We start from the raw sequence: 20,371 nt of genomic DNA, 5'->3' as shown, positions 1-20,371 counted from the left end.
ATAATCAAAGATTACTACTACCCACGCTGGATTTGTCACCTGTCCGGGCTTGTGGACGCTGGCGTAGGGCATCTGATGAGACCACCGGTGTAATAGGCTTTTTGATTCGCTTGGAGCACCGGTTGACCACATGCCAATATGAAACTTTTACTAAAATATATGTTAAAAAATACAATCTTGGCACAAAATAAGTCAGGGAAGATCTCCGGAGATGGTCAGGGAATTTGATTGTGAAACAACTCTGGCAACCCTGTCTATAACGAAGCCACTACTCGTGTATGGGTAGTTTTAATCCACTGATTTCCATGACAATTAACAGCCTCTTTGTATAGTATAATATAATAAAATATACAATCTAATACCTGTATAAACGTTACCCGAGTTTAAAAATATCGTAACTTGAAAAATCGAGTTATGAGGAAATATAATTTAAAGTATTAATATCTTATAGTAAATTGTTATCTCAAATATAAAGTTGTTATTTTGAAAGATAAATTCAAAATATACTAGAAAATGTTCATTGGTCCTCAATATTAGTTTAAGTTAAATTTTAGCAATAGGATTTAAAAATTTGAAACGCGTGATGCACGATCTTTTAATGTTAAGTTAAAAGGAACCACCTACGGACTGCATTGTAAAGGATGATAAAATTAGCGAATAAGTAGATTATTCCATTAAGAAAAGGGATAATAAAGCTAAACCTTAAAAACTTTCTAATAGCTCGTACCAAATAGATCTTCGAGTGAAAACTAAATTAAACTAAATTAACTAGTCAGAAATTCCAACGGCAGACCGGTTTAGTCCTATTTGGGACTCGTCAGTACCGTGCGGGAAATTGGCTCGCGACTATAACACCGAAAAGAGAAACTAGGCATAAGCCTAAACATTAAAAATTTCAAAACGAGTTGCGTAGCAACGGAAAGCCGAATAGGGGGAGAGTGGTGGATCTATTTGGTCCGAGTTTCGCGCCTTTTTTTTGCTCGATGACCTATCGGTACGTGCTATTAGTAAGTTTTTAAATTTCTTCAAATTTGTTTAAGGTTTAGCTTTATTATCCCTTTTCTTAATGAACTAATCTACTTATTCGCTAATTTTATCATCCTTTACGATCTTTTAATAAGCCTTTTTCGCTTTCCAGTTTACCTGTTACCGTTACAGAAGTATAGCACACTCTAGTACTTCGTTGCTTTTAGTGACCAGTAACATCGACTTTTATTAGTTGTAGCTTTAGTCGGTATAGCCTCAGATCACAGTTTGAAATTTAAAATTTGTGTTTTTTTCCAGTTCTAGCAATCCAAGGCTCTAGTTATGTTCAAAATTCTATCGTTTAATGTTTACCTTAAAACGTAAAGTAATAATGAAAAATACTCATTATAATATTATTTATAATATTTGTATTGTCCTATCACTCAAAGTCCTTCAGATACCTCACAAGTTTTAATACCAATTTAATTATCATCAGCTAGGCTAATACCCAACGTTAGGCCTAAGTCATCAAGCGACTTTTAATTTCTTTAAACAGGTGGCCGGGTTACAATGCGTAGGAGGGTGGTGGCAAGCCCTGCATGCCACGAGATCGAGCCAACAGCTCCCTACACTCACTATTACCGTTAACCTCCACAAGTTTTTATGGAAGGGGAAACCCAGTAAACCAGTGGGGAGAGAACTTGCAAACTCAACGCGGAAGGAGCTGTTCCGAGTTTTCACCCAGTGCCACAAGCTGGGATCGAACCCGGCTCCTCTTGCTGCGAGGCGAGAGCGCTAACCACTCCGCCACCCCACTCGTTACTTATTAGGGAAGTTCTAAATTCTAAAAAAGTGGTAAAATCTGTCAAAACGTGATTGAATTACTCATCCTGAAAGATTATAAACAGGTCGCGTTTACTGGTTCTTTTTAAAATCGCCACGTGTCACAATAACTAATTGGCGCAACACGTAATGGATTTTTTTAAATCTGAAATCAATGACAAAATGAGACCCGCCTTTGTGTTTCAACCGAAACGGTAAGAGTTTTGTTTTGATCTCGGGGACAGGAGTGGGCAGATGTTCTCGTTCAGGTCCCCCCTTCGAAAAAAAGAAAGGCAAATGCTGAATGTGGAATCGTGCAAATTACTCGAATTACGGGGCTTCCAAAATGACCCGAAGCCATACTTCGATTTTTTAGCCCAAAAAAAAACCGCTCCGCAACGAGCCACGGAGTAACAGAAAGAGAAAAAGAGATGGCGTCGTTTTTGAATGAGCAGCCGCCGATGTGAAATCCATACATATTCCGCCCCGGGCTGACAGCCCCAACAGCGCGAGCCTTCTCGCCAAATATCTATAATACCGGGTTGAAAGCTAGAATTAGACATACGACCAAGTTCCCAGAAATGGACTTAGCCTCCGTATAGCTTTGCTTCGAGAATCAAAAGTCGCTGATATCTTAAGTGTAACTTATCGATCACGCGTTATTAAGTAATTTGACTCTTGTCGAATCTTTAATTTCTTAAGTGGATTTGTCTTTTCAAATACAGATCTAATTCGGTCTGATTTGGGAAAATGTTGAATTGAAATATAATTGAAGGTTATCCATTTTGGTCCTAAAAAGTGACGACAAAATCTATTAACACTAGTTAACTTTATGTTCAAAATCCGAAACTATTTAGTTAGGGTCATCCCTGGAAATCAGCGAATGTTGGTGAGGCATAACTGGAAATCACTGAATGGTTTCCAAAAATCAGAAATCAGGTGTGCAAAGTTTTTAGGAGTAACTATAGTAACTATTTTAGCTCATTGTTCCATCCGTTAAGAAACCACTTAAATATTTAAATCTCGGTTATTATAATAAATTAATATAATAATTAAAAACATTAGGTAAGAATTATCGATATATTTTGCGCTACTACGCATTATTAAGTAATTTTATTGAAAGAAACGTATTAAACTTTTTTATAAAGACAGGTCGTTGTGTATCTACATAAAATATTTCCAAAAAGTGTTGGGCACGCCAAAGCTTTTGTTTGGCCAAGTTCAAAAAACTACTACAACATTTTGAATGCGCAAAACTAATTGATATTATTTTTACGAAACACCTTTATTAATGTAAATGGAAAAATAAGTTAAATAACGAGTAACCCGTTTAATGGAGCGTGTGATCGAAAATGCACCGTAAAAATTGAGTTCAAAAACATTGTTCGGCTCGTATGAATAGGACTTAAAATTCTATTGACCGTCGAAAGCCCGTAGGAAGGTAGATAACTCGTTTAAAGGGAGTATATTCCACATTAAACAATCGTCTGCTATCACGTCGTACCAGCAGGGTGACCAGACTTATATTTTTAATGCCTTCCTATAATTTTCTTTATTCTTACCTATTTTCCTATAATTTCACGGTCTTTTGAAAATGAAAGAACTTTTTTGTACGTGTCATCATCTAGTGTAAATACTGCCATATTCGAGCAAAATCTTGAAATGTGCGAGCTTTGTAAATCCGCTAAGTGATCGAATAATGCAAGAAAGCAGTGTACAAAACATTAACAATATTCTAGGTGATTCGAGTCAAAGTATACCGATACGCAATAATTACCTTATTCTTTTTCCCATATTTTTCTATACTTAGCCTATTTAGCTTCATATAATTCGCCTACTTTATATTTAGCTTATTTAATTTCCTATATTTTCCTATAACTCGCCTATTTATTTTCCTATATTTTCCTTTAATTCGCTCCTAAAATTCCTATTATTCCTATAAAATTTTCAAAGCTTTTCCCTGGTCACCCTGTACCAGTTACGCCTAGCTTATGTTAAATCTAGTAGCATAAATGTTATATTTAAGTGATCCAACATAAATACGGGCCTTTATACTCATTTTAAAGGGCTTCAGAATCAATTTGAAATTTATTCCGAATTTCCGGTAGCTTCTCCCCTTTCACCACGCGCGTATATAAATCGCGTTATTCTGTAACTCAACTTTTAAAATTCAAACGAATCTGTGAGCATTTTAATAAAGCAGCTTTTAACTTTTCAAGAATGCCATGAAAATCATCGTGTAATTTTCTAATTAAACTGTAATCCACCGTTAATTAATATGGGCAAACAACTCTAGCATCAGCTCCGCTACGGCTCTCTCAAATGATTTGCTTTAATTTTTTTCCATACACCCTCGAATTAAGGTGGGTTTCAAAACGCGTACTTCCTAATGTGTATTTTTATCATTAAAAATGTTTCATCGGAAACTCTCTCTTTATTTATACATTGAATTTCCATTCTCTTCGACCCGTTATTTGGAGATCTAATTCAAGAACAAAACAAATATGGCAGTAATGGAAAGTGGGTTGTACCGAGATTCTAGGAAATCATACATATTTCATGCGACGGGTATTTATACCGCCGTCAGCCGTCTTCAAATTTTACGATCTTATATTGAACAATTTATGGTCATGCTTTATTCAATTAACTTTCTTGAATAGACTAGAGTCGTGTTGAAATGAGCCGATTCCGTAGGAATAAAGCTATGGAGAAACAAACCCATACTGTAGGAATAAGACACTGGGAAACAAGTTGAGCTTATAGGAATAAATCCACGTTGAAAATAGCCGATCATTTGGGAATAAATCCATGTTGAAACGAGCCGATCTCTTGGGAATGAAACCGTTGAAAGGAGCCAATCTTTTAGGAAAAAATCCATGTTGAAACGAGCCGATCATTTGGGAATAAAACCGTGTTGAAAACTTGAAACGAGCTGATATTTTGGGAATAAAACCGTGTTGAAAACTTGAAACGAGCTGATATTTTGGGAATAAAACCATGTTGAAACGAGCCGATCTTTTGGGAATGAAGCGGCTTTGAAACGAGCCGATCTTTTGGGATTAAATCCATGTTGAAACGAGCCGATCATTTGGGAATAAAACTGTGTTGATAGGAGCCGATCTTTTAGGAATAAAACCGTGTTGAAACGAGCCGATCTTTTGGGAATCAAACCGTGTTGAAACGAGCCGATCTTTTGGGAATGAAACCGCTTTGAAACGAGTCGATCTTTTGGGATTAAATCCATGTTGAAACGAGCCGATCATTTGGGAATAAAACTGTGTTGATAGGAGCCGATCTTTTAGGAATAAAACCGTGTTGAAACGAGCCGATCTTTTGGGAATGAAACCGCTTTGAAACGAGCCGATCTTTTGGGATTAAATCCATGTTGAAACGAGCCGATCATTTGGGAATAAAACTGTGTTGATAGGAGCCGATCTTTTAGGAATAAAACCGTGTTGAAACGAGCCGATCTTTTGGGAATGAAACCGCTTTGAAACGAGCCGATCTTTTGGGATTAAATCCATGTTGAAACGAGCCGATCATTTGGGAATAAAACTGTGTTGATAGGAGCCGATCTTTTAGGAATAAAACCGTGTTGAAACGAGCCGATCTTTTGGGAATGAAACCGCTTTGAAACGAGCCGATCTTTTGGGATTAAATCCATGTTGAAACGAGCCGATCATTTGGGAATAAAACTGTGTTGATAGGAGCCGATCTTTTAGGAATAAAACCGTGTTGAAACGAGCCGATCTTTTGGGAATGAAACCGCTTTGAAACGAGCCGATCTTTTGGGATTAAATCCATGTTGAAACGAGCCGATCATTTGGGAATAAAACTGTGTTGATAGGAGCCGATCTTTTAGGAATAAAACCGTGTTGAAACGAGCCGATCTTTTGGGAATGAAACCGCTTTGAAACGAGCCGATCTTTTGGGATTAAATCCATGTTGAAACGAGCCGATCATTTGGGAATAAAACTGTGTTGATAGGAGCCGATCTTTTAGGAATAAAACCGTGTTGAAACGAGCCGATCTTTTGGGAATGAAACCGCTTTGAAACGAGCCGTTATTTTGGGATTAAATCCATGTTGAAACGAGCCGATCATTTGGGAATAAAACTGTGTTGATAGGAGCCGATCTTTTAGGAATAAAACCGTGTTGAAACGAGCCGATCTTTTGGGAATAAAACCGTGTTGAAACAAGCCGATCTTTTAGAAATAAAACCGTGTTGAAACGAGCCCATCTTTTAGGAATAAAACCGTGTTGAAACGAGCCGATCTTTTGGGATTAAATCCATGTTGAAACGAGCCGATCATTTGGGAAGAAAACTGTGTTGATAGGAGCCGATCTTTTAGGAATGAAACCGTGTTGAAACGAGCCGATCTTATAAGAATAAAACCATGTTGAAATGAGCCGACCTTTAAGGAATAAAACCGTGTTGAAACGAGCCGATCTTTTAGGAATTAAACCGTGTTGAAACGAGCCGATCTGTTAGGAATAAAATCGTGTTGAAACGAGCCGATCTTTTAGGAATGAAACCGCGTTGAAACAAGCCGATCTTTTAGGAATAAAACCGCGTTGAAACAAGCCGATCTTTTAGGAATAAAACCGCGTTGAAACGAGCCGATCTTTTAGGAATGAAACCGCGTTGAAACGAGCCGATCTTTTAGGAATGAAACCGCGTTGAAACAAGCCGATCTTTTAGGAATAAAACCGCGTTGAAACAAGCCGATCTTTTAGAAATAAACCCATGTTGAAACGAGCCGATCTTTTGGGAATAAACTATATTGAAACAAGCCCATATTTTAGGAAATTAATCCATGTTGAATCGAACCGATTCCGTTACTTATAAAGCCATGTTAAATCGAGCCGATTCTGTAGGAACAAGCCATATTGAAATAAGCCTATCCTTTAGAAATTAAGCTATGATTAGAAAATAATAATTAGAAAACAATAAAGCTATGTTTAATCGAGGCTATCCCGTAGAAATGAGCTATTTAGAAACATAATTATTAAGTTAAAAGTTCGTTTAATCAAAGTCTGAGCCTCGGTCTGAGCTGTAACCCAAAATCTCTTAAACCACGCAATCAAGCAAGTCATCGCTGGTAACCTTCTTAAACCCAGCTTCGTAAGAAAGATGAGATATCACGATCTTATAGGGAAGCGGGAATGATGTACGAAAAAGCGTACAACCGAATTAAAAATAAATGATAGATGCAGTTGGGGGCTGTAAACCAAAATGGATTCCCGCGCGTGTCGGAGAACAGGTTGGCCTCAAAATGAAATATTAATTTATTTTTCTCGCTTCTTTCCACGGCAGCCCTTAAAACAAAGGGCGAGCAGGTGCATACATCCAATCTATAAAATATCCCGCATATGGTGATTTAGGACTCGTTTGCCGTTTACATAGACGATAGTCGCCGCTTCGTACGTGGATACCGAGAGTATAACAACCAATTTATTTTCTGTTGGTGACAGGAAAAGTTAGCGTTGGATTTATCGGGGTAAACAAGCGTGGAAATTATTATCTTCCAAAGCTAATCGGTTTTTAAAGCGCTGTTATTGTTTTACACGCTATAGCGTTTGAAATTCTGAAATTTTATTCATCATTAAATAGTTAATACCTTTATGAAGATGGCACTACGCGATTTTCCCAATTTTGTTTATTAGGTGGATACTTTTAGCTTGTTCTGGGATTTTTCAAGTTCTCTCCTCACTGATTTAAGGGATTTTCCCCCGAGTGGCATGAAGGGCTTGCCACCACCCTCCTACGCTTTGTAACCCGGCCACCTGAATTAATGGCTTTAAAAGTCGCTTGATGACTTGGGCCTAAGGTGGTGCCTTAGGTATTAGCCTAGCTGATTATTATTATTTATTATTATTAAATCACGGACATATCATGACGTTTCAGAATAATATTTTCCACATTTGAATTAACACCGAAACTTTCAAAACGGGCCATTTGGAATAAAACATTAATTGAAATAAGGCTGATATTTATTTTCAAACTAATGGAAAATAATTTGGCAATATCGTACAAATATTGAACCTACAGATAGGACTCGGCATTCGGATAAGAAATTTTCCGTTCATTTCGTTTATATCCATATCCGAAAATTATTCCAATTAAAACTTATTTGTTGCTTGTAAAATCGTATAATAGTCGCGAATAACATCCATAAATAAAAATTTAATCGAATTTTTTATGTTTAATTGCAATTTTGGCGGTTAATTTATACGTTTCCCCGAGCTCTACTTACAAACATACGCAATTTAAATATAATAACAAGTATATAATATTTATCTTACGATAGAAGTATACCTTCGTAGGCTCAAGCCTTTTTCCACATTTTACCGCTTGACGGAACTAAAATTTCAAAATTGCACAGCACAAGGATATTAACATTAACTCATTTATGAGCCTCATTTTATTATTTTTCCGATGAAACATAATAAATTCCTCCGAAACACCGTGAAATATTATCTGATATAATCTATCGAATAGTATTAAACCCGTAATGACGCAATCCAGTCTGTGAAAAGCGATTGCCATTATGTTTTTTACCCGAATACATGTACAGGCGCGTCAGTCAAAAGAAATAACCTTTTTTTTTGTTCATATTTCCACATCCCTTCCGCTCGATTAGAATTTTTGTATACGAATACAGCGCGGCATAGCGGTAGAAGTTGAGAACGGTGGTTCTATAGAATTTAGCCTAGAGAGAGAGTGTAGTGTAGACCGGGGCCTTTGTGGATAGGTTACCCAGGGCGACGTGCACTCTCCTATTTTTCAAAAGGGACTCCTCGAAAAGAGGGGGGGGGGGGGGGCTTAAAATAGGAGGCAAAAATTACAGCCTGCACCCCATTCTCCGACGCGATTGCGGGGCGTCATCTTACAGTTCTTAGAAGAAGGGGGCGTCGGGTAAAGTCCGCGTAATCTGACGTCTATGGCGAACTATACGTGACTCTGATCGTATTGGCAATAGGTCTAAAGTATGTAAGGCAGTGGGAACTGCAGCGTTCCAGAAGGTGCCAACCGCGTCGAGAAAGAGACTCGGAATAATGTCCCGGTGCGCTCGGGGCACCGACATAAAGATCAAACGGCCGCCGACTTGGAAAGGGAAATTGAAACCCGGTAAGGATATTGCGCCGTCTTAACTTCATCGTCACTGAGAAAATTTGTTATGGTTGTACGGTATATTTGGAATTTTGTTGAATGCATTGTTTTCCAAGTCGATCTTGTTTCAACCGGATATCCGGTTTCGGGAAACAGTTCCTTTTTGAAAGAGTTATCTTACCAACGGTAATAATATAATACTACCCTAATTTCCAGCGACAAAATGGTTGAAGATAAGGTTAGACAAAGGGATCGGTTTCAATAATATGCAGGTTTGTTATCGATTTTAGATATCCCGCGATAAAATTCCTTTCGATATTTTAATTAATGCTATTTTGATTTGGTTTTCACAAGAAGTCAATTAACTTGTCTAATTAACTGAATCTATTCCAAGGTTGCCATTGTACCTGAAAATCCTGGAAGAGTCAGGGAATTATAGTATAATATAGTATATTTGTCCAATTGTTTTCTAGGAATATGTTAAAAAAGTAAGAATTATAATTGGGAAGCTATGTAAATCTTCCGGAAAGCTGGCCTGGGCCCCGGTAAAACAATAATTTCGGGCCCCAAGAAAGACGAAAGCTTCCGAATGTATTTTTTTTTATAAGTTTCATGAAATATAATCAGTGAAAATTATCAAAGTTTACATGCAGTAAGTGATCAGCGCTTGGATTTTACCAATTTAAGATGTCGCTATACAACACTAGGGAGCTTTCAGGCTTCTTTTTCATAATGCGTGCTCGGTGGCACGTTCTTTCTAAATAGCACGTGACAGCGATGATGAATCTCGGGCCGTTATTAAGTGGATACTTTTCGCTTGTTCTGGAACAAATGGTGTAGATATTTTGGGTTAAATTTAAATTTATCTGGATAATTTTATGAAAGTTATTTATCTATTGTTATTTAGTTCCGTTAACGTTTTGGTAATTTTTTATACTACAATAAAGTTGAAGTAAATCCGTTAACTTCTTATAGAAAATAAATATAAACTAAATAATTGCTTAATGTCATTAGAAACTCGAGGAAATTCTCTATAATAGTGAAGGAAATTCTATAACAGTGAGTGTAATTATTTCTAATAGTGAGGGTAATTCTGTAGTAGTGAGTGAAATTTGAGGAAATTATCTATTATAGTGAGGGATATTTAAGGAAATTATCTATTATAGTGAGTGAAATTTGAGGAAATTATCTATTATAGTGAGTGAAATTTGAAGAAATTATCTATTATAGTGAGTGAAATTTGAAGAAATTATCTATTATAGTGAGTGAAATTTGAGGAAATTATCTATTATAGTGAGGTAAATTATCTACAATAGCGAAGGAAATTCTCTATAATAGCGAATGAAATTCTTTACAAAAGCGAGGGAAATTCTCTATAATAGTGATGAAAATTCTCTATAATAGCGAATGAAATTCTCTATAATAGCGAATGAAATTCTCTATAATAGCGAATGAAATTCTCTATAATAGTGAGTGAAATTCTCTATAATAGCGAATGAAATTCTCTATAATAGCGAATGAAATTCTCTATAATAGCGAATGAAATTCTCTATAATAGCGAAGGAAATTCTCTATAATAGTGAGTGAAATTCTCTATAATAGCGAATGAAATTCTCTATAATAGTGAGTGAAATTCTCTATAATAGCGAAGGAAATTCCCTACAATATTGAGGGAAATTCTCTCTATTAGTGAAGGAAATTCCCTACAATATTGAGGGAAATTCTCTCTATTAGTGAAGGAAATTCCCTACAATATTGAGGGAAATTCTCTCTATTAGTGAAGGAAATATTGTGGCAACCCTGTTACGGGAAATTGCTTATCTAACGGTAGATCTAAATATAAAGCGTCACCTATACTGATATAACCTATAATAGTTATTCAATCGCCTATGGCCTATAAATTTTATGATCGACAACAGAGTATACACAATGGCGCAAAAATAGAACAAAAAAATCAATCGGTTTTCGATATATCGCGAAGTTTATCGAGTAGCTTCTCCCCCTCGTGCGCGAACTCCGGCTAAAATCGATTGGACGCGAAGGCGGAGTCCAATTCCTAATTAACTTAATCACGGGTTAGCGGGGAACAAATACAATCGCGAGCGCTTTGTAACAATCGCGCCCTTGTACAAGATAGGCCCGACGAGCGAACGTAAGGCGAACAACCGTAATCGTTAAAAAACCCTCCAAAAAATCGATTCCCTTTTTTTTCCCATCGCGCAAAAACCATTAAAAAGTCGACTTTTGGGAGTTCATCCACCACCAGGGGAGCGAGTTACGTACGAAGCCAATGCGACCAAAAACGACCTAAATGGCACGATCTTGTTTCGTAATAGCCTACTAGATAAGAGCCCCGAGATTAGCATCGTGTTTTCGAGGTTGAAAGAAAAGATGATGATGAAAGCGTGGAAGTCTGGAAAAACGGCTGAAAAATGCGTCTCATTTTTTCCGAAATATGCCCGAGTGAGAGGGTAAAAGTCCGAACCGCGAGAGGGGGGCGGAATTACGCTTGGAACGCGACCTGGCGACGGCGAAAAATATTGAAAAATATAATCCCGAAAAGTTGAAAAGGAAAAAAATCTTTCTTCTCCGTTTTATACAAATGGAAATTGCGAAAGTTCGCGTCTTAATAGAAGGGGATAAGTCGCGCGTGCTGAGGGGGGGGGGAGCGTTCCATTTCGGAGGCACCGAGCGCCATTGATCCTTGGTGAACGCGCCCTCCTCGGCCGCGCGAAGAGCAGCCCTCCCTCCCTCGCCGAGCCGGAGTGGACGCGCCCTCGCATTCCTCCATCGAAGGCAACGTCGTCATCGTCGTCGTCGACTATTCTAGCGTGGCGCCCCTCCGCGGCCGGTACGGAAGATAGCAGCGGCCGCTGGCGACGCGAAAACGCGTTATAATCCGAGAGTGTTTTCTCATCCCCGCTTCGAGCTGGCGCAGTCTCGATAGACACGGAGAGACTCGGAGTGCCGCTGCCTGGCTCGCTTTTCGCTCCAGGGATCTTCGAAGACTGTACGTCGGATAGAACGCGCCACTAGAGATTCCATCTAAAAGATTGGATACGTCGCGTATCCCTTAGCGGAAGGGAAATATTTTATATTAAGTATATTTTTTTATAATGTAACGTTAAGTGAATTTATATTGAGATTGAGTTACGCGAGTGACTTTGGACTACGAGAGTGTGCCCATTACTAAAAGGATTAGGTTTTCAAGTAACCGAAGACAACGATGGAAGTGCCATCTAGCGTCGCCTCTGGATAAAACTACAACTTTTTCCGCGTTTTTTTTTGCGCGTGTGTTTGCTCCGCGTGTTGGAACAGCCAGCCAGCCAGCCATCGAGGGTCAAACTAATACTCGTCGGCGGTAACTGGGGCACGCGCGCAATGACAGACTCGCCATTATCAATCATCGCGGGAATATAAACTTCTCCAAATTCGTAACCTGTAAAATTCAGTCGGGGTAACGAATAAAACGCGAGTCGAAAATAAAAATAAATTGCTATTTTGTAATATAAAAAAAGCCCCGGTACGTTCGAGGCGGGAGGTCTTTAAACCTCACGGTCACACTTCAAAGCTGTTTTGGGAGAAAAAAATATCAATGTCAAGAATCGAGATTCTGGAAATAAGTCGACCATCGTAGAAGTGAACGCCATTTTGGTAGCAGGATTCGAAACGTTTGTCGCTTAATTATTGGCCAACAGCATGAACAGAACGACTTTCCTATGAAGTTAGATTATGAAACGTACTCCCCGAACAAAGGTAAACTATTAATAATTCCGTTCATGTACGTCGCCATTAGGACAAAACAAGCGCTGTCGAAGCTACGTTCCGACCTAATGGCGCCACCCATAGGCTATCGCATCCATCCTTAGCACGATCCACCCACCCTCGTATGGTCTATCCCTTAGCCCATCCCGTTTGCCTTTCCTCTCACGTTAACGTTTTTGTCTCCAATCATTCATCATTCCTCCGTCGGAAACCTTTCTATTATTTGGCGAAACAATTTCGTCATTATCCTGACATCGTGACGGTTCGCTACTTCCCGAAATTTCTTTGGCATGGGAATCTTGGTCGTAGTGTGGGACTATCCCGGTTGTCTCGTTCAAGGTCGTACTATTTCCATTGAGGCGTTTGACTTCGAGATTACGTCCAAAACATCGACACTAAAACGAAAAAGGGGGTTGGATCTGGATGGTGCCGTGCAAACCACATCCTATAGTCTCCAGATGTTCACTCTGATGTTCTTGGCCTATCAGCGTGGTCGGATTAGTTCGGGCTCCTACCGCGTGACGCCATCGCCGCTTGTAAAAGTTTTTTTCTCCTCTTAAGTACACGGATGGTCGTAAAAATGACCCTCTGACACGGAAAGAGACGCTTTATGAGCATCGGGAGGGACAGAAACTGGCATTTCTTTGTGACTGTTTCCCTCCCGCGGCTAATGGAAGACCCCGCCACGAAGATTTCCAAAGAAGGGTCCCCTCCAGTTCGTTCATTCTTCGCCGATACCGACTTTCAGTTCGCGGACGACTTTTTATCTAATGCTCTTCTTCCTTCGATCGTTGCGTATAACAATATACGGCGTAAGAGCTGATACTGCTCATTACAGGGTTCATACAGACCTGGAAAACCTTGAAAACCTGGAAATATCAGGGGAATTCTAATATTTTAGTAAAAATCAGGAAACTTTTGAGGGTTTATAAAGTTTACCCTAACCAAAACAAAATTACATCATTAAGTTCTTATTAAAAATTCGACTTAATTTCTTCTTTTTATGATAGACGCTTCAATAAATCGTCCTCCAAGGAAATCGCCAAGCAGTAATATTACCGATAGCCAGGACCTGCAAGTTACTGTTAATATAGTGCTTGTTAAAATAATATAAATGTTTAACCTTTATGGCAGCCACAAGCGTTCGCTTTGAACCAGATAGCTTTTTTGACATATTCAGGCTTGGCAAAAAGTTTCCATTATTTCCTCAAGCACTATATAAACAATACCTTGCTGGTCCTGGCTCTCGGACATATTACTTCTTGGCAATTTCCTTGCAGGATGATTTATTTAAGCGCCTATTTAACTTAAATGACAATCATGAAATGAGTTACTCTGTAAATCTAAGTTTTATTTCATCTTGCACCTGAAAAAATGAGGGATATATTTGTGGGAAAACTTAGATTTATCAGGGAAATCGGGTTTGCCACTAGCTGTATGAACTAAAGAGTATAAAGCCCCAGGAATGGAAGGTGTAGCTCCGTCTAGTGGAACTTTTGCGCCTCTCGTTTTTAAAGAGAGACCGGGTTGCGGTAACCATTTCCGGTTACTCTGATTTGCTTTGCCAAAACACGCGGCCAATAATATCAATCCTTCCATTCCTGGGGCTTTATATTCTTTGTACGAACCCTGCAACTTAAGAGAATAGTCAATAGTCCGGGCCGGTAAAAATTATTGAGGCCCTGGTTGGAAACCTACTCCTGTAACAGAACCGTGCGGAAACGGGCCCACCAGCGTGCTAGGGGTCCGGTACGATAATGGATAATTTGCCATGGGACACGAAATGTCTCTGCAGGGCCCTGTCCAGTAATAACGACTCTCTTGGGGCCCAAAATTACTGTTTTATTAGGGCCCGGGCCCGCTCTCGAAGGATCGGTCAATATATTTTGCAACGCAACTCAAAAGCGCCATGGAAATGTGGAAAATCTTTAATTTGGGTATTCGTAAAAATTTCGTTTCCATTGCAAGTTCAGATTTTCATTCTATTTATTAGAACTAATTTGCTTTATTTTATATATTGTCAAATAAGCGCGGTAATAATTGCACGGTGAACAAATTCATATTAAATTTCCGAAATTCTTTTCCACATTTCAGACCTCAGAAAATCGTCATGTGAAAATGAAAGTCGTGTTTACGTTTTGAAAAGTTCCTTCCTCAAAAAGAGCTCCATTTCCTTTTCTTCCTTTCTTCTTGGAGTAATTGATTTTTTTTATTTCTCGCCGGTGGCGTCTTCTTTGATGCTTCTTCGCCGCCTTTATCTCGAAGAAGATTCTTTGTCGGAGAATTTTATAGGGGTTCTTCTTTTAGTCCGTTGCCAAGACGACGCCCTCTCTACAACCTCGTTTCTATACGCGCTTAAAGACTCGATTCAAAATTTTAGGATTACATTAAACCAAATTGCAAAAGAGAAATCCCTAGTGGGTAATAAAGGCGATCTCGCTTTCTAAAATGCCGCGTAGTGGGTCAGGGAGTTATAACAGGGTTGCCACAGTACCTGGAAAAACTGGGGAATTTAAAAATGGGTCGAAAAATCAGGGAATTTTTTAAATTACTATAAAAGTCGGGGAATTTTAAAAATTAGTATATAAAAGTCAAGTAATTTTAAAAATTAGTATAAAAGTCAGGGAATTTTTAAAATTAGTATAAAAGTCAGGGAATTTTTAAAAATTATTTTAAAAGTCTGGGAATTTTAAAAATTATTTTAAAAGTCCGGGAATTTTAAAAATTAGTATAAAAGTCCGGGAATTTTAAAAATTATTTTAAAAGTCCGGGAATTTTAAAAATTATTTTAAAAGTCCGGGAATTTTAAAAATTATTTTAAAAGTCCGGGAATTTTAAAAATTATTTTAAAAGTCCGGGAATTTTAAAAATTAGTATAAAAGTCCGGGAATTTTAAAAATTAGTATAAAAGTCCGGGAATTTTAAAAATTAGCATTTAAGTCCGGGAATTTTAAAAATTAGTATAAAAGTCCGGGAATTTTAAAAATTAGTATAAAAGTCCGGGAATTTTAAAAATTAGTATAAAAGTCAGGGAATTTTAAAAATTAGTATAAAAGTCGGGGAATTTTAAAAATTAGTATAAAAGTCCGGGAATTTTAAAAATTAGTATAAAAGTCCGGGAATTTTAATTTTGGTTGCAAATTGTTCCTAAAAATGACAAAATTTTGGTATAAAATAAGATAGGGGAAAAACTGGGAAATGGTTGCAAATGGAAAAATTTACTGATATATAGGTTACAAATGGGTAAATAAGCCAGGAAAAATCTCTAGAAATAGCTAGGGAAACTCTGGAAAGTCAGGGAATTTGAATCTGAAAAATACTCTGTATTTGCAAACCGTCAGGGAATTAAAATTTATCTTGAAAATTTTATTTTTTCAAACCTGAGTAAACGTTCTAACGAATTTTTTTACATTAAACATTACCTGAAAAGTGACCATTATACTTAAATTTAAAGTGATTTGAATTTATTAACTTCTAAATGGGGACAGGCAGAAAAAACCTATGCATTTAACCGTTCAACCGTATTCCCAAATCTAACAAGCAAACCCAGCCTAGATCTTAACAATTGATTGAAGTGCGAAATGAACAATGATAATAAAAAAGTATGTTAATAAAGATTCCCAGTAGCAGCTACAAGACCCACTGCTGGACGGTTACGCCGTACTTGAACGTACAGGTAAAGTGTCAACACAGAGCCAATTATATCGCGTCGCATATCTTCACTCAATAATGAATTCGGATGGCAGCAGCTGGCCATCTCCGTCATAATCCATCGCAGCGGGAATACGGCTGAAAAAATCCCCTCGATGATAATAACAAGGATTACGTGTCCGCGGCGCCGTGGGGAGAACAAAACCTTTCGCCTGTGCCAGAATGTTGGCTACTATTATTTTTTGACGTCTCGTCGCGGTTTTTTCCGGCAACCTCCCTCAACATCCAATGTCATTGACGTTCCATTTTTTGCGCCGCCGCATCATTCAACTCCGATTCCAGTCAACAACACATTTTTGCCGATAGAGGGAGCCGCGATAGAAAAGAAGCGGCGTTCGGCACGCTTCCACGCACCTTCATAATGCTACGCGTATCCTGGCTCTCCATCCAGGCTCGCTCGACTAATTTCTACCGGCTCGTCTGTACGAGAGGTTGGGACTATAGAGGAGCCGAGGTTTACCGGATGGTTTGGCGCGAGGCGTGGCGACGAGTTCAGTCTACGTATACGAAACGTCGAGCGAGATGTCCGCCGAGGAAGGCGAGGCAGGTCCTACGTGATATGTAGCGGAGAGGAGAGGCCTTCGTTCTTCCGCACGCGTTCGCGCACTGAGGAAATAAGAATCGCGCCGGGCCCCCGCCAGAGGGAAGCACCGCTGATAGAGCCGGGCTGGGGGGAGATGGGAGGGGGTTGGAAGAGTGGCGTTAAAAATGAACGGCAACGAGGAGGAGGATCGCGAGCGGCCTTCCTACGATTAAGAGCGCTCGTACCTCCGACTGCCGCCGGATAGGGAGGTTGGCACGAGCGAGGATGACCTTTCTTGATCCGAACGTCGCCGAGGCCGGCCAGAAAATACATCATTTCTGGTCGTTTTGTAACGCAGTCTCCTCGCGAAGGTCAGGGCTTATTAGGGGGACGAAAGCGACCCTTGGGAGGATACGGTGTCGTGATTTATTTCGAACCATATTTGTTGGTCTATCGATTGCGAGTACGAATCAGGGTTGATGGACATCGAAGAAACAGTGCCACGCGATCACGAAAACCTGGGCCAGGGAAATCCGGAAACTTTAAAAATGGGTCGAAAAATTCAGGGAATTTTAAGAATTTATTAAAATTCAGGGGAAAAGATAGGGAATTTTAAGAATTTATAAAGATTCAGGGGAAATGTTAGGGAATTTTAAGAATTTATAAAGATTCATGGGAAATGTTAGGGAATTTTAAGAATTTGTAAAAATTCAGGGATAGGGAATTTAAAGAATTATTAAAATTCCGGGGAAATGTTAGGGAATTTTAAGAATTTGTAAAAATTCAGGGGAAATGATAGGGAGTTTTAAGAATTTGTAAAAATTCAGGGATAGGGAATTTTAAGAATTTATTAAAATTCAGGGGAAATGTTAGGGAATTTTAAGAATTTATAAAGATTCAGGGGAAATGTTAGGGAATTTTAAGAATTTATAAAAATTCATGGGAAATGTTAGGGAATTTTAAGAATTTGTAAAAATTCAGGGGAAATGATAGGGAATTTTAAGAATTTGTAAAAATTCAGGGATAGGGAATTTTAAGAATTTATTAAAATTCAGGGGAAATGTTAGGGAATTTTAAGAATTTGTAAAAATTCAGGGGAAATGATAGGGAATTTTAAGAATTTGTAAAAATTCAGGGATAGGGAATTTTAAGAATTTGTAAAAATTCAGGGGAAATGTTAGGAAATTTTAAGAATTTATAAAAAAATCATGGGAAATGTTAGGGAATTTTAAGAATTTATAAAAATTCATGGGAAATGAAGGGAATTTTAAGAATTTATTAAAATTCAGGGGAAAAGATAGGGAATTTTAAGAATTTATAAAGATTCAGGGGAAATGTTAGGGAATTTTAAGAATTTATAAAAAATCATGGGAAATGTTAGGGAATTTTAAGAATTTGTAAAAATTCAGGGATAGGGAATTTTAAGAATTTATTAAAATTCAGGGGAAATGTTAGGGAATTATAAGAATTTGTAAAAATTCAGGGTAAATGATAGGGAATTTTAAGAATTTATAAAAATTCAGGGGAAATGATAGGGAATTTTAAGAATTTGTAAAAATTCAGGGATAGGGAATTTTAAGAATTTGTAAAAATTCAGGGGAAAGGTCAGGAAATTAAGTTTAATCTTGACCCATTTTTAAGGTAATTTTATGGCATATTCGGTTATTATTATTTAGATCCGTGAAAGGTTTTTTAACGTCGAAATATTTTTTTGTACTGAAATATAAGTTGGTTAAATTCATAAACTGATAAACGTAAAAGTTAAAAACTGTCTAATTTTGACCTTGAAAAGTCAGGGAAAATAACTTCAAATGGTCAGGGAAAACTGGGCATAGTCAGGGAATTTGAATCTGATAATATTGTGGCAACCCTGAAAACTTACAAAGGCTTACGGATACAATGCCTACTAGACGGAATACGTTCGAGTAATGGAGTCCAGGGTTCGTACAGACAAACCCGGCAAGACATGCGGGAAGTCGGTACCAATTACCCGGGCCCGTACAACATAGGGTTTGAACAAACGAGGTAAATTTATCCCGGGGTTTCTCTTCGAAAAAATGTAACTATTTCCAGTAGTAATGGCTCTCAAGGGACCCGGAATCTATATTTTACTTTGGCCCGGCCCCGCTTTCGGCGGCCTTGCATACAGATAGCTACGCGTAATGAGATTGAACGTTAGTTTTTATTGAGTTTACCTTAAAACCATTGTTGCTCTTGCATCTGGAAAGATGAGGGAAATATCAATGAAAAAATGGGGAATATCAGTGGAAAACCAGGAAATATCAATGAAAAAATGGGGAATATCAGTGGAAAACCAGGAAATATCAGTGGAAAATTTTGAAGTATCAATGAAAAAACTGGGAATATCAGTGGGAAAACCAGGAAATATTAATGAAAAAACGGGGAATATCAGTGGAAAACCTGGAAATATCAATGAAAAAACAGGGAATATCAGTGGAAAACTAGGAAATATCAATGAAAAACGGGGAATATCAGTGGAAAAACCTGAATTTATCAGGTAAATATCAGTGGAAAACCTTTAAATATCAATGAAAAAATGGGGAATATCAGTGGAAAACCAGGAAATATCAGTGGAAAATTTTGAAATATCAATGAAAAAACTGGGAATATCAGTGGGAAAACCAGGAAATATTAATGAAAAAACGGGGAATATCAGTGGAAAACCTGGAAATATCAATGAAAAAACAGGGAATATCAGTGGAAAACTAGGAAATATCAATGAAAAACGGGGAATATCAGTGGAAAAACCTGAATTTATCAGGTAAATATCAGTGGAAAACCTTTAAATATCAGGAAAATCAATTAGTCAATGAAGCCGGGAAAAACTATAGTGGATGGAACTCTTCTAAAATTTCCCCCGCAGAACTAATCGTTTAGAATCATTTAAAATACCTTCCCTGAGAAATCCACAAGCGCAATAACCGCCTTATAAATTAGGCATTTTAATCAACAAAACCCACAACTCGGATAAAAATGAAATCCGCGAGCTGTCAACGAGACTCTGGTCGAGAGAGATCTGGGGAGGGGCCGCTGTTGATAGCAGGACGTTGCCCTTCAATTTCCATCAGGAAACGACGGAGAGTTTCCGCCCGCTCACAACAATCCCGCAACGTTGCCCCGGATAGACTCGCATTCGGGAAAAGGACAACCGCAAACCGAAAATAAAATTCAACGCTATCGCGTGTTAATGCCGCGTTTAAAAAGGAAAGTAAATAAATCAAGGAACAAGAGCGTCTAGCGCTTCCTCTTCGAAAAAGGAATGATTTAAATACGCGAGTGCCTAATAAACAAATCGGATTTTCACTCTCCGTAAATCGCTATAGGCGTTACTATTATAAACCGAAAACGCTCACGTTAATAAATAAAATGATGTGATTTTAAGTCACGTCACGTTTGAAACGTTTTCGAATTTCGTCGGATTCTAAACAGACCTTCTTAGCGATCGCGGA

General features: G+C 38.2%; 1 protein-coding gene across 2 annotated transcripts in view; it reads left to right on the top strand.

Moving 5' to 3' along the window:
* LOC149924971 (uncharacterized) overlaps positions 1–20,371 on the top strand; it is a 126,673-nt gene that overhangs the window by 34,355 nt on the left and 71,947 nt on the right. Inside the window, exon 1 of one of the 2 annotated variants that reach the window (XM_090161248.1) lies at positions 11,743–12,658. The exons of the other annotated variant lie outside the window; for it this stretch is intronic. Within the exon in view, the coding sequence (XP_090017374.1) occupies positions 12,622–12,658 (37 nt within the window). The 5' untranslated portion in view covers positions 11,743–12,621. Of the gene's footprint in view, positions 1–11,742; positions 12,659–20,371 lie in introns of those variants that run through there. 2 annotated transcript variants of the gene reach the window in all.

Source organism: Leiobunum rupestre, chromosome 10 (assembly GCF_980474605.1).
Source record: "Leiobunum rupestre chromosome 10, qqLeiRupe1.1.hap1, whole genome shotgun sequence".
Taxonomy (NCBI): Eukaryota; Metazoa; Arthropoda; class Arachnida; order Opiliones; family Sclerosomatidae; genus Leiobunum; species Leiobunum rupestre.
This window is presented reverse-complemented; position numbering and strand designations above follow the sequence as displayed.